Raw genomic sequence first — 15,430 nt, forward strand, 5'->3', positions numbered from 1 at the left:
GTTTGCCTGGCACTGATGTCAGGCTTACCGGTCTGTAATTTCCTGGATAACCCCTGGAACCCTTTTTAAAAATTGGAATCAAAATTGTCCACCCTCCAATATTCAGATACTACGGACAACTTTAATCACAGTTTACACATTACTAGCAGCAGATCAGCAATTTCTTGCTTGAGTTGAGTACACTTGAATATATGCCATCCAGTCCAGGTGATTTACTACTCTGTCATCATCACCCTTGAAAACCATTTCCAATACAGGCAGATCTCTTATATCTTCTTCCATAAAGACTGAAGCAAAGAATTCATTCAGTTTCTCCGCTGTGGCCTTGTCCACCCCGAGTGCCTGTTTTGTTCATTCATGATCTAACAGTCCCACGGATTCCCTCATAGGCTTTCTGCTTCTGATGTACTTGAAAAAGTTGTTACTGTGAGTTTTAGCCTGTGCGTCAAGTTTCTCTTCATATTCTCTTTTAGCCTTCTTTATTAATGCTTTGCATCTGACTTGCCAGTGCTTACATTGCTTCTTATTTTCTTCATTTGGGTCCTTTTTCCATTTTTTGAAGGACATCCTTTTGGCTGAAATAGTCTTTTTCATTTCACCTTTTAACCATGCTGGCTGTCATTTTCTCTTCTTTCCACCTTTGCAAATACGTGGAATACATCTGGTCTGGGCTTCCAAGATGGTTTTTTGAGTAATATCCATACCTGGTTTAGTGTCCTAACCTTTGCAGCCGATCCTTTTAGTTTCTTTTTAACCATTTTCCTCATTTTATTATAGTCGCCCTTTCGAAAATTAAATGCAGCTACAGTAGATTTCATTTGTGGGATCGTCCCAGATAATAGCTCACACTTGATCATGTTATGATCACTGTTTCCCAGGGGCCCCAACACTGCCATCTCTCATATTATGTCCTGCATGCCACCAAGGACAAGATCCAAAATGGCTCCCCCTCTTGTCGGTTCCTGGATCAGTTGCTCCAAGAAGCAGTCGTTTATTACATCTAGAAATTTTATCTTCCTGGCACTCCCTGATGTAACATTTATCCAGTCAATATTGGGGTAATTGAAATCACCCATTATTATACTGTTGCCCAATTTGCCAGCTTTCCTAATTATTTCTGTAAACATTTCTTCATCTGTCTATATGTTCTGTCCTGGCGTACAGTAGGACAGCTCTACAAGAATACTCCTTCCCTTCACACATGGAATTTCTATCCATAATGATTCCACGCTGCTATCTGTTTCATGTGTATTTTGACTCAATTCCCTCCTTAACATATAGCACAATCCTCCTTCCAATTTGATCTTCTCTATCATTGCAATACAATTTGTACCCCATTAACACATTGTCCCACTGATTGTCCTCGTTCCACCAAGTCTCTGAGATGCCTATTATATCTACCTCATCATTTAGTGCTATATAGTCTAACTCTTCCATCTTATTTTTCAGGCTTCTAGCATTTGTATACAGGTGCTTCAAATTGTGTTTTTTCCTTGGATCTACAAGCTGCTTAGAAGTTGACAGGGATAATGTGCATCCTTTATCCTGCTCTCTCATTAAGCACACCTGGCTTATTCAGCATTGTTGAAACCTCTATACTGGGATTCCCTAAGTGTCCTGTTTCAATAGTATCCTTCAAGGATACTCCACACTGAACCATGAGCTCCTGGATGACTCTTGGCTCCCCCCTCCCCCCAATTCTAAGTTAGCACTAGCAGCTTGGTTCCATCATGGTTAAGGTGAAGCCCATATTTTAGGAACAGTCTCCCCCTTTCCCACAATGGTACTCTTTCTCTAAATCCCTCATCCTTGCACCATCGTCTCAAGCAAGCACTGAGACTTCGGAGCTCTGTCTGCTTTTTGGATCCTGCGTGTGGAATGGGGAGCATTTCTGAAAATGCTACCCTGGAGGATCTGGTCTTCAGCTTTCCACCTAAGAGCCTAAATTTAGCTTCCAGAAACTCCCTCCCACATTTTCCTATGTCATTGGTACCCACACGTACCAAGACAGCCGGCTCCTCCCTAGCACTATCTAAGATCCTGTCTAGGTGATGCATGAGGTCCACCACCTTCGCACCAGGCATGCAAGTGACTAGGCGAACCTCATGTCCACCAGCCACCCAGCTATTGAATGGGTGGAGGGGTAGCATTATAAGCTAAGGAGGGCCTTGAATCAAATAGACCAAAAATTCTGCAGGACACAAAACAACATCTTAGAATCCCTATGGATAGAAATTCCATGTGTAAAGGGGAAAAGGATAGAGTGTACTACCGTCCACCTGGCCAGGATGAACAGACTGATGTAGAAATGTTAAAGGAAATTAGGGAGGCTAAAAACTGGGCAACTCAATAATAATGGGTGATTTAAATTACCCTGATATTGACTGAGTAAATGTAACATCAGTGCATGCTAGGAAGGTAAAATTCCTTGGACTGCCAAAACATGTCATTTCTTTCCCTATAACCTCACCAAAGTGTGCTCCTTTTTTCTGAACATACTAACAAAGACCTTTATCCACACTCTTTATCATTCCCCCTTAAGACTACTGTAACCTACTCCTCATAGATCTCCCACTGAACCAGGTCTCTCCCCTTCAGTCTACTCAAAATTCTGCTGTACAGCTTACCTCTGCTAACGTCACTACACTCATAACAGCCCTATTCTCGTCACTTCATTGGTTCTCTGCTTCTGCACACAGTTCAAACTTCTCTTACTGACTTACAAGTACAGTCATTCTGCAGTTCCCCAGTATCTCTCCTCCCTTATTTCTCCCTGCACCCCTCATGGGAAAGCCACTCATCAGGTAAGACATATCTGTGCTCTTCTCCTCTACCGCCAACTGCAGTCTCCATTCCTTCCACATGTTGTGTTCTCGAGGACCTTGGCATTCTGTCAGGCTTCTTCCCCGGGAACCCTGGGTACGTGAGTCCTTGGACCATGGCCGAGGAGCGGCAGTGGCATGCAAGATCACCTTCGGAGCAGAGAAAAGACAAGGCTGGACTGGAACCCCGGACTGGAGCCCTGCACTGGAACACTCGGGACTGGAACGCACCGGACCGGAACACACTGGAGTAGGCTTCACCTACGCTTAGCTGCCTTTCCCCGAGGGTTGAGTCCTCAGGTTTGAGCAGCCGGTAGGGCTTACAGGAAAACCAGAACTGGAACCAGCAACAGGAACAACCGTAGTCAGGATCCAGCAGTGCTCCCAGGTACCTAGGCTAACGTGAGACAGGTAGGCAGGGAATGTCCGGGTTCTGGCAAAAGTCCAAGACAGGTGGCTGGCAGAGAAGATCTGAGTACAGGCAATAGGCAGAGACAGGTGGCTGGCAGAGAATAACTGAGTATAGGCAATAGGCAGAGACAGGCGTGGTCAGGTTCAAAGCAGGAGTCTCTGGGCAGGCGGCTAGCAGAGCAGTAGATAGGTACAGGCAAGGGTCAGAACCAATAGCAGGACTAGGGCTGGAGCTCCAGTAACAAGGAGAACTGGCAAAGGACAAGACTAGGGCTGAAGCTCCAGAAACCAAGGAAACCCCACCGGGGAAAACCAGAGGCTAAACTCAGGAGACCTAGAAGCTGTACACAAGCTAACAAGCAGAGCAGTGCCCAAGCTAACTAGGCAAACACTAGGAACTAACACCGAGCAAACACAGAAGAACTAGTAAAGCTGTACACAGGCTACCAAGCAAGGCTGTGCCCAAGCTAACTAGTCAAACACTAGGCAATCACACAGAACTGGACAATGTAGCAGTGCACAGAGCACTCTAGCATACCAGGGACCTTATACGATGCAAAGGCAAAGGCTGCAGTCTCTAAGTGATTAATAAAGCCCTTCAACACCAGAGACACAGCTGCAGCAATCTCTAAGTAACTACGGAGGCTGTTCAGGCACAAACCACAGAGCAGGCAGAAAGCACAGTGAAACACAGAGAGGCTTCACACACCCAGGTGTAGTGTAGTGAAGCAATTAGAGTCATGCTGGAAGCAGCCAGAACAGAGAGAGCTAACCCAGGCAACACCCACAGGTGCAGTATAGTGAGGCAATTAGTGTCATGCTGCTGGATGCAGCCAGCACAGAGAGCCAGAGCTAGCTCAGAAAGGACAGACAGAAGAAACAGGAGCCAGCTAGGAAGCTGACCCCCAGGAACAAGGTAAGTCTGAGGGTGGTCACGGCCACAGACGTGACACCACATTGCTGTGCCACAGTCCTGGAATACAGCATGACTTGCTATCTACCTCTAGCCCTAGTCAAAACCAAGCTAAAAGCCTACATTTTAAGGCTGCTTTTAAATTTTAAGCCTTTCTTTGCCTGTTTAATACCCATGTTGTTTTAATCATTCCCAGAATAAATGAAATCTCTTATTTGTCCTGTTTGTCTGTCCTGAATAGATTGTAAGCTCTGTCGAGAAGGATTGTTGAGAGAGATTCTCTCTTACATGTTTGGGTATAGTATTGCGTATGTCTAGTAGTGCTACAGAAATGATAAGTAGTAGTAGTAATTGGAATCATACTGGTAGCTCCCATAAATGCAGCATCACAGCCAGGGTTGAGGGCTGGGCACTGAAGAAGCCCAAAATCCCAGAGCATCAAACGCCATGGACAAAGGAAATGAAGGAATTAAAACAAAGGAGAAAAAAGAAATCATTGTAAGCTAAGGAAAAACAAAATAAGCAAGAGGAGAAAAAATTTCAGGATCTGACCATCTGGCAGGATGGCCTGAACAGACTGGAGTGGAACCAGGCAGGCATTGTCATGTGGGGGTAGGTGCACATGCTCAGAATCTCTCTCTAGGTCAGTTGATTCCCAAACCTATCCTGAAGGATGGCCTGTCTGATCGAACGCTGGAACACTGAATACAGAACAACAACGGTGACAGTCAAGAGTTAAGTTCCATGACATTTTTTTGAGAAGTTTTATCTTTCATTTTACAGCTAGAAGGCTTTTCTGCCCATGATATATAAGCAGGCCCAATACTGTGCTTATAAGTACATAAGTAATGCCACACTGGGAAAAGACCAAGGGTCCATCGAGCCTAGCATCCTATCCACGACAGCGGTCAATCCAGGCCAAGGACACCTGGCAAGCTTCCCAAATGTACAAACATTCTTTATATGTTATTCCTGGAATTGTGGATTTTTCCCAAGTCCATTTAGTAGCGGTTTATGGACTTGTCCTTTAGGAAACCGTCTAACCCCTTTTTAAACTCTGCCAAGCTAACCGCCTTCACCACGTTCTCCGGCAACAAATTCCAGAGTTTAATTACACTTTGGGTGAAGAAACAATGATTAATTGTTTATAAGCACAGTATTAGGCCTACTTATATTTCTGAGGCTTTTCTGATGAGATAAGATTTCTTTGTTTAGTTTGTACTAGTAAAAAAGGCCCGTTTCTGTTAGAAATGAAACGGGTGCTAGCAAGGTTTTCATTGGATTGTATGTTTCAGAAAGACCGTGTGTGAGAGATGGAGCGTGTGTGTCAGAGAGAGAGAGACAGAGTGTATGTGTTTGTGCGAGAGAGAGAGTGTGTGAGAGACAGTGTTTGTGTTTCTGTGTGACACTGTGTAACAGAGAGGGACAAAGACAGTGAGTGTGTGAGTGAGAGTGTATGTGGCAGACAGAGAATGAGTGACTGCGTGTGTGGTGTGAGGAACCCCCTCACCCCCTCCCTCTCCCCTGCCCCTTGCAGCCAGGCATGTGCAGCGACCCTCCTCTCCCCGTGTTCCCCCTGCAGCCACCCATGTCCAGCATCCCCCTGCAGCCACCCATGCCCGTCAACCCTCCTCTCCCCCTGCTGCGTCCTTCCTGTCTCCCCTGCTCCCCCTGCAGCCACCCATGTGGTCTCAGGCCCTCCCCCTCAGCATCCCTCCTGTCCCCCTGCAGGCACGCATGTGCAGCGTCCTTCCTCTCTCCCCTGTCCCCCCTGCAGCCAGCCATGTCCAGCGACCCTTCTGTCCCCCTGCCCCCCCTGCAGCTACCCATGTCCAGCGACCCTCCTCTTCTGTGCAGCCACCCATGTCTGAGGACACTCCTCTCCTTTTTCCCTGTTTCTCCCCTGTGGCCAGCCATGTCCATCGACCCACCTGTCCCCCCTGATGACCACCAACCCTTCTGTCCCCCTGCCCGCCCTGCAGTGTCCATCCTGTATCCCCTGTCCCCCTTGCAGGCACCCATGTGGTGTGTGGAGCCCCCATCCCTATCTCCCTGTTCCCTGCCCCCCCTGCAGCCACCCATGTGCAGCGACCCTCCCCTCCCCCTGCTTCCTTCCAGCCACCCATGTCCAGCGAGACCCCCCCAGCCGGTGCAGCACCCAAAGAAAGCCCCTTGTCCCCCCCCCTTCGCGCATCACCTGACCCCCCCACCGTGGCACATCACCAAGCCCCTCCCCCCTCAACAACCCCCTCGCCACCCACAACCGCTAATACAAACTGTGTCCGGCGGCTGCTGCTTCTGCTATTCAGCAGCAGCAGCCTGTACATAAAGAAAACCAAAAAAAAAATCCTCCTAAAATGCACCTCCGTTGAGAAGCATCTCACATTGGCTGAAGTCTCAGCATGCGCTCCTCCTCTCCCCTCTGACGTCTCGGCGTTTCTCCGGGGTCTTCCAGCAGGGGCACTGACGTTGAGGGGAGAGGAGGAGTGGCTGCAGAGACGTCAGCCAATGTGAGATGGTGCTCCACGGAGGTGCATTTTAGGAGGTTGTTTTTTTGTTTGTTTGTTTTCTTTATGTACGGGCTACTGCTGTTGAATAGAAGCAGCAGCAGCCGCCGGACAGAGTTTGTATTAGCGGTCGCGGGTGGCGAGGCGGTCGATGTGGGGGGGAGGGGCTTGGTGAAGCGGTGGGGGAGGGGTTGGGTGATACGGCGAGGAGGGAAGGGGGGTAGGGGCTTTCTGATGCCCCATTGCACGGGTTGTTGTGGCGATGCGGCGGGGGGGGCACTTAGAGGTGCACCGTCGAGGCTGTTTGTGTGTGTGTTTGTGTGTGTGTGTGTATGTGTGTGTGTGTGTATATGTGTGTTTGTTTGTGTTTCTGTGTGTGTGTGTGTTTGTTTGTGTGTTTGTGTGTGTTTCTGTGTTTGTTTGTTTGTGTGTGTGTGTGTGTTTGTTTGTGTTTCTGTGTGCTTTTTTGTGTGTGTGTGTATGTTTTTGTATGTGTGTGTTTGTGTTTCTTTGTGTGTGTGCGTTTGTGTGTGCGTTTGCGTTTGCATGTGTGTTTATGTGTGTGTGTGTGTGTTTGCGTGTGTGTGTGTTTGCGTTTGTTTGTGTGTGTTGTGTGTGTGTGTTTGCAGGTGTGTGTTTATGTGTGTGTGTGTTTGCGTGTGTGTGTGTGTGTTTTTGGTGTTATGTTGTTGTGTTTGCGTGTGTTGTGTTTGTGTGTGTATGTTTATGTGTGTGTGTGTTTGCATGTGTGTGTGTGTGTTTGCGGTTTGTTGTGTGTTTATGTGTGTGTGTTTGCGTGTGTTTGTTTGTGTGTGTGTGTTTATGTGTGTGTGTGTTTGCATGTGTGTGTGTTTATGTGTGTGTTTATGTGTGTGTGTGTTTGCATGTGTGTGTGTTTATGTGTGTGTGTGTTTGCGTGTGTGTGTGTGTTTTATGTGTGTGTGTGTTTGCGTGTGTGTGTGTGTTTATGTGTGTGTTTGCGTGTGTGTGTGTTTGTGTGTGTGTTTGTGTGTTTATGTGTGTGTGTTTGCGTGTGTTCGTGTTTCTGTGTGTGTGTTTGTTTGTGTGTGTGATTATGTGTGTGTGTGTTTGCATGTGTGTGTGTGTTTGTGTGTGTGTTTGTGTGTATGTTTATGTGTGTGTGTGTGTTTGTGTGTGTGTTTATGTGTGTGTGTGTTTGCATGTGTGTGTGTTGTATGTGTGTGTTTGCGTGTGTGTGTGTGTTTATGTGTGTGTTTGTGTGTGTGTTTCTGTGAGTGTTTGTGTGTGTGTTTATGTGTGTGTGTGTGTGTTTGTGTTTGTGTGTGTGTTTGTGTGTGTGTTTTTGTGTGTGTGTTTGTGTGTATGTTTATGTGTGTGTGTGTTTGCATGTGTGTGTGTGTGTTTGCGTGTGTGTGTGTTTGTGTGTTTGTGTGTGTGTGTGTTGCGTGTGTTTGTGTGTGTGTTTGTGTTTCTGTGTGTGTGTTTGTGTGTTTGTTTGTGTGTGTGTGTTTTTGTGTGTGTGTGTGTGTATGTTTTTGTATGTGTGTGTTTGTTTGTGTGTGTGTTTCTGTGTGCGTTTGCATGTGTGTTTAACTGTGTGTGTGTGTGTTTGCGTGTGTGTTTATGTGTGTGTTTGTCTGTGTGTTTATGTGTGTGTGTGTTTGCATGTGTGTGTGTTTATGTGTGTGTGTGTGTTTATGTGTGTGTGTGTGCGTGTGTGTTTATGTGTGTGTGTTTACATGTGTGTGTGTTTCTGTGTGTGTTTGCGTTTGTGTGTGTGTGTGTGTTTGCGTTTGTGTGTATGTGTGTGTATTTGTGTGTGTATGTGTTTGTGTGTGTGTTTGTGTGTGTGCATGTTTGTGTGTTTGCGTGTGTGTTTGTGTTTATGTGTGTGTGTGTTTGTGTGTGTGTTTATGTGTGTGTATGTGTTTGTTTGTGTTTGTGTGTGTTTGTGTGTGTTTGCGTTTGTGTGTGTGTGTTTTGTGTGTGTGTTTCTGTGTGTGTGTGTGTGTGTATATATGTGTGTGTGTGTTTATGTGTGTGTATGTGTTTGTGTGTGTGTGTGGGGGGGGGGGGGGTTGCGGGTGGCTTTTGTGGTCGTGTGGTTGGGGAGTTTGCCAGCAGTCTGTAGCGAATCCTAGGCAGGGGAGGAGTACGGAAACACTCCCCCTGCCTGGGTCGTTGTTTGTTGGAGGGGGTTGCCAGTTGGTAGGGGTGCCTTTATGGATCCCTTTACTCTCTGTGTTCCGCCCTCGAGGGCGGGGCAGAGAGACATGGTAAGTTGGATGGCTTCACCACCATGAACTTACGAACTGTTTAGGGATTTTGCAGATGGCTTCAGCAGGTTGTCTTCAGAATGTTGAGGTTGCGTTTTATGTACAGATGGGGCGTGGCTGAGGGCGGGTCTATGAGTGAGGGTGACTGGTCCTAGCCTATGAAGACTACAGGATTTTTGTGCTTCTCTGCCTTGGAGTGAGCTTCAGAACGTTCAAGGTGGGATTTATTAATATAGATAATTCTGGACATATTTTAGGGCCCTGTTTACTAAGCCACGTTATAGGTGTGTTAACATTTTTAACACACATTAATCATGTATGCATGTTAACTGTGTATGTGCCTACAATTTCCCTATAGGCACCTACACAGTGCGCGCACTAATTGTAGGACCGTTAAAAACGCTAGTGCGACTTAGTAAGCAGGGCCCTTAGTGAACTGTTTCACATTTTCTTTTAGGGGTGGAGGGGACCCCAGCTAGTCAGGTTTTCAGGATGTCCACAATGAAAATACATTAGATAGATTTGCATACCAAGGAGGCATTGTATAAAAATAGATCTCATGAGTACTGTGGTGAGGTGGGGGTTGGGCACCAGAAGAAACAAAGAGTCCAGAAGGAGAAGGGTTCCAGATCACCCCAGCCCTTAGCTGCCCATCAAACAGGGGTGCAGCTCCAGGGGAGGGGTTGGAAAACCTTGATAGGCAGGGAGGAGGAAGAGGATGGGCATGCCGAAACAGGGAGCACGGAGGAGTGTGAAGGCATGGAGATAGACGAGCCAAAGCAAGGAGCAAAGGAGGCCTTGAGGAGATGGACTTGGCAGAGGATGGTGAACAGAAAGGGCAAGAAAACACCCCTTCTGAGTCTGAGATGGAAACGGAGATACGTTCCTAAGCCTTGGGGGTTCATTTGCTTGCAGTCCTCTGTGCTAGGGCCTTTGTATTTTGGTTCCAGTGGCAGATATTGTGGGTGAGCCAGTGTTCTCCAATGCTGCATGGGAAGTGACTGCCCCAGCTCTGGGGACGACTAAGTACAAGCCCCAAGAGCTGGATGATGTACGAGTATGAGATCAGTAGAAGAGTGACCAAAATGATAAAGGGGTTGGAACTCCTCTCATATGAGGAAAGGCTAAAAAAGCTCTTTAGCTTGGAAAAGACAGCTGAGGGGAGATATGATTGAGGTCTACAACATCCTGAGTGGAATAGAACAAATAGAAGTGAATCAATTTTTTACTCTTTTAAAAAGTACAAAGACTAGGGGACACTCAATAAAGTTACATGGAAATACTTTTAAAACAAATAGGAGGAAAGCTATGAAACTCTTTGCTGGAGGATGTGGTAACAACGGTTAACGTATCTGGGTTTAAAAAAGGTTTGGACAAGTTCCTGGAGGAAAACTCCATAGCCTGCTACTGAGACAGACATGGGGAAGCCACTGCTTGCATGGAATCTTGCTACTATTTTGGTTTCTGCCAGGTATTGGTGACGCAGATTGGCCACTTTTGGAAACAGGATACTGAGTTATATGGATCATTTGTCTGACCCACTATGACTATTCTTATATTCTTAGGGATATATGATCTGTTTGCTAGCTTACATATACAGTTGATATGGTTTTATTAATATTTGTGCATGTATATAGAATGATACGTTTTTAATTTTGTATTATTCTGTATGTGTGTAGAGAAATGGAATGATTTGTCTAGTAAATTTGTATTGGAGTGGAAGAGTGGCCTAGTGGTAAGAGTGGCCTAGTGGTTAGGGTGGTGGACTTTGGTCCTGGGGAACTGAGGAACTGAGTTCAATTCCCACTTCAGGCACAGGCAGCTCCTTGTGACTCTGGGCAAGTCACTTAACCCTCCATTGCCCCATGTAAGCTGCATTGAGCCTGCCATGAGTGGGAAAGCACGGGGTACAAGTGTAACAAAAATAACAAAAAAAATAAAATTGTGTATGCTTTTTGTAGCCTGCCCAAAATCTTGGATGGTACGGGACATAAATTTAATAAATAAATAAATTTTGGTTTTGGAAGCAGCTATTGTGGTGGGCCAGTGTACTCCAACGCTGCATGGAAGGTAGCTGCCCCAGCTCGGGGAATGAGAAAGTACAAGCCCCACAGCTGGATGATATTTTCTTTTCTTTTTTTCTTGTTGGTGTTGTGGGACTCTGCAAGTAAGTGGAAACATTTTGAAGACTTTCTGAATTGCTAAGGAACTGTTTATGTAAGAAGATGGGGGAAGAGGGGGGGAATAATTGTGGACTGTATATGGGTCTGTAAGACTGCTAAGCTGCAAGAGACAGCGAAGCCCTGAAGGGAAGGGGGAATACTCCTCCCGGAACTAAGACTGTGCTTGAACGGATTATCCTAAATAACTAAAGAAAGGTAAGGTTACCTAAGGGCTTGGTGGTGGAAACTCAGACCAGGACACTGCAGTGTGGAACTGGCTAACAAGCAAAGACTGTTTTGCACCAAGTCATTATAATAAATTCTTCTTACTTGTGGTTGAGTGACTTCTTTGGAAGTGTATTGGGGGTTCAGGGAGAGTGCTGGTGCCCAGGCCACTCTACCTCTGACAATATTCACAGTGGATACCCCGAAAACCTGACTGGCTGAGGTTCCCCCATGACAGGTTTGGGAACCACTGCTCTAGGCTTTTCTGAACTCTGTGATAGCTAATTCTTCCATGGTGCCACTGGATGACATCACCAGTGTATGGCTGACTCATCCTGCTTGACTATGGAGAAGACCTATTACCTATATTCCCGAGTGCTAATGAGGCACTTAAGGTCTTATCTTAAAAACAGGTAGATTATCCCTAAGCATATGCAATACCAATTCTTCACTTTGATGGAAGTACACTAACAAAATCTGTAAAAACAAAATTCACTCCTGTTAGGTGATGCATTCTACATAACGGCAGCAAAATGCAAAGCAAAGTTGGTGTGCACTTACGAGGAGAAGGATCGGTAATGGGTACTAGCTGTACTCTCTGTCCTGTGGACCCCACTTCCTTTTTGAAGAACGATGGGATATAGCCAGTGGTCAGCCCACTACTTCCTATATAAGATGGAAGAAAAGAAAAAGACAAATGCAAGCAATTCTGAGAATGTGCAAAAGACATATCACTTACTGAAAGTTATCAGATGGTTTTGGACAAAGGTCTGTTGTAGAAACAAAACCCATTAACTGAATCTTTAACCTCCCAAACCAGGGTACACTGGTATTTACATTAAAATAAGTTTTGGAATGTCTAACTACTAAAATAAACACCACATTGCATATAAAATGATTATTTACACAGGTTATATACATTGATAAACCCTTCCTCAGTTTCATAAGCTTTTATCGGCATCAAATCAGCCATTGCAGCATTGTGCTGAGACCAGTGAAAGTAAAATATTGGCGATTATTCATAAATGTTTTGGCAAATCGTAGTACACAATATCATATTCATTCCCCCTTCATTCTGTTTGCATGTAAAGGTCTTTCTTTTTCCATAGGCAGAGAATGGGAAAAAATGCCTCTCTAAATAAGACCTAATGAATTTTACAGATAGCACATGCTAGTTAAAAATGTATTACGTTATAGTTTATAACCTTATTAACTTTTGTGTCTCAAGATAATGAATTAATTTGCCTCATTTAGTCCTTAGAGGTCTATGACAGACAAAATATGATGTACATACCAGATTTTATTCATTCAATATGTCTGCTACCATTCCAAAGAATAGCTCAAGATAACAAACAAAAATACAATAGAAACAGGCCCAAGGTACCCCCATGATTCTGCAACCATATGAAGAGCTGAAAAACAATCAGCTCCTCCCGTGGAATTCCCCATTCCCTACAGAACTGTTGCAGGAGACTAAGGGCCTGAGTGTTAGTAATGATAAAGGGGGCTGTTCTGTTATTTTTCTGCTCCTCATCCAGCAAGATCTTGATTTTTTTTCTCACCATGACAGCAGTACAGTGATTCTAACTATGACCTCCCCCTTTGCTTCCATGCCCACAGTATTACATTTTTAACTATGCCAGACAAAGCACAACATTGACCCTGGACACCAGGGGAGCATGATGTGGCTGAAGATGCTACGTTGCCCATGGTCTCCTTGTATGTTCAAGCCAATCTGGATGGGATAATGAGCAGGGCTGTGGAGTCAGAGTGGGAGTTGTGGTCAAAGTCAGAAACAATTTTGGGTGGGGTCAGAGTTGGTAAAAATGTACGATTCCGGGGCGGAAGTGACATCACTGAGCTAGATGGCTGGGTGAGCCCTGAGTTCTGCACTCAGCTTTTACAGTCCATGGTGCATCTACATCACCAAGAGTGAAAATGAGATATGCTTTGGAAAATTGCACTAGAAATACATGGTGGAGTATACCTCTATGTCCCAATCTATCCTGTGTCGACCCGATCTGGCAATATTCGCATATCAGCTGATCTACCAAGGTTCAGTCATGGCAGGCAAGATGGCGGCCACAAAGTGGCTCAATCTGACCTGGACAGAGGTTTACCATCGTTGCAGGCTCAAGAACAAATAGATGGTGAGCATAAGGCGAACCCCTTGGAAAAATTTCACACATTGTTATTTGAGATTAAAGCAGATATTACAGCAGTGCATTCAGAGCTGGCCATTGTAGCTACTGACTTGTGTATTGCTGCGTTTAGAGCTATTCTCAGGAAGAATAAAGTCAGACAGAGACCAAAAGACAGGAAAAAGGAGGTTTTATTACTCATTACAACAGGAGCTGGTATCTGCAAAAATTAGTAATCTCACAAAACCTAACATCAGTTACTTTGGTAGTTGTAAAAGAATCAGTCTGAACTCAGAGAAAATGGAAAAAGAGGAAGGAAAGTTTGTTCCTCACCAGGACGTATCACTGGCTCTGAGCTTCGGGCAGTTCTACAGAGTATTATACAAAGAAACTACCATATGAAGGACACAAAGCTGAGCGAAATAAACAAAAGAAAGAATGAAAAGAATGAAAGATTCTTAGCTGCAAAGACCAAATCCCCACCCATAGTCACGGGGGGAGGGGGGGGGGGGGAAGCACACACATTCCCCACCCCAAACCCCGGGGGAATATGCTCTTCTTACCAGAAGGATACATTCCAGCGTCATTACCACGTTTTAACTACAGTTATTCTTATAAGTCCAGCTAAAACTGGTTTGTACTAGTTTGCTGATAAAACCACTATCAGGCCTCTGGCTACACTGAACAGGATGTGCTGAGGGCTGCAGTAACAGGCCCCAGAACAAACATGTACAGTGCAAACATCTTTCTTATCTGAGCTTGTAGACAGCCCTGTATAGCAACATCAGCAGAAACCAACATTGTGAAACAAAGAAAGTGCACTCAGAAACAGAAGTATTAGGAATAGGCCTGAAAATTCTAGAACACTTGAAAGGTGAATAACAGATTTGGGCCATAAAGTGGACAAGGTCAAGAATCAACTGGAGGACCAGGCTGCAGCTTTGATGGGTTTTGATTCGTGGAAACAGGAATATAAGAAGCACAAGTCCTATATTCTAGACAAGCTAGAAGACCTTGAAAACCACAGTAGAGGGTGTAACCTCCAAATATGTGGAGCACATGAGGGAGCTGAATATACAGATTGCAAGGCGGTAGTACAAAAAACAGACGCAATGCTTTTATCAGATGAACAAAATAAGATCTCCAAGTCAGAGATTAGGCTGGTTAGAGCTCATCCTACATTAGGAAGGGGATGCCTAAACCGGCCAAAAGATATAGTGGAATGCTTTGCAGACTAAGATAAAAGAAGCAATCGCGACTAAAGCCAGAAAGAAAGAATCAGTAGTCTGGGACATGTATGAATTAGAACTATACCAAGATTCTGCTGCCACGACATTAAAACGTTGAGCGGAACTCAGACCTCTGACACTGCAGTTGCGGGAAAAGGGCGTGCGGTACAAATGTCAACAATATCAATTATAATGCCAAACCCAGCACAAGTTAGAAAACCATAGGGCTCATTTTCAAAGCACTTAGCCTTCCAAAGTTCCATAGTCACATGCAATGCGCTGATAAGGAAGGTAAAGAGGGACTTTGAAAAAAGATTGCATTGGAGGCAAAAACATACAGTAAAACCTTTTAGGGATATTAAAAAGCAAGAAGCCAGCAAAAGAATTGGTTGGACCAGGGGTAGGCAACGCCGGTCCTCGACAGCCGCAGGCAGGTCAGGTTTCAGGATATCCACAATGAATATGCAGGAGATAGATTTGCATACCATGGAGGCAGTGCTTGCAAATCTATCTTCTGCATATTCATTGTGGATATCCTGAAAACCTGACCTGCCTGCGGCTCTCGAGGACCGGAGTTGCCTACCCCTGGGTTGGCCCGCTAGATGACAGAGGAGTAAAAGGGGTCCTCAGGGAGGACAAAGCCATAAAGGAGAGATTAAATGAATTCTTTCCTTCAGTCTTCACTGAGGAAGATTTGGGACAGATACTGGTGCCAGAAACGGTATTCAAAGCTGACGAGTCAGAGAAACGGAATGAAATCTC

General features: G+C 45.3%; 1 protein-coding gene across 4 annotated transcripts in view; it reads right to left on the reverse strand.

Moving 5' to 3' along the window:
- ICK (intestinal cell kinase) overlaps positions 1-15,430 on the reverse strand; it is a 233,865-nt gene that overhangs the window by 39,884 nt on the left and 178,551 nt on the right. For 3 of the 4 annotated variants that reach the window (XM_030198957.1, XM_030198958.1, XM_030198959.1), the window contains one exon: positions 11,860-11,964. In XM_030198957.1, coding sequence (XP_030054817.1) covers positions 11,860-11,964 — 105 coding nt within the window. Of the gene's footprint in view, positions 1-11,859; positions 11,965-15,430 lie in introns of those variants that run through there. The other variant, XM_030198960.1, reaches the window with a different exon arrangement.

This window comes from Microcaecilia unicolor, chromosome 3 (genome assembly GCF_901765095.1).
Source record: "Microcaecilia unicolor chromosome 3, aMicUni1.1, whole genome shotgun sequence".
NCBI classification, from domain to species: domain Eukaryota; kingdom Metazoa; phylum Chordata; class Amphibia; order Gymnophiona; family Siphonopidae; genus Microcaecilia; species Microcaecilia unicolor.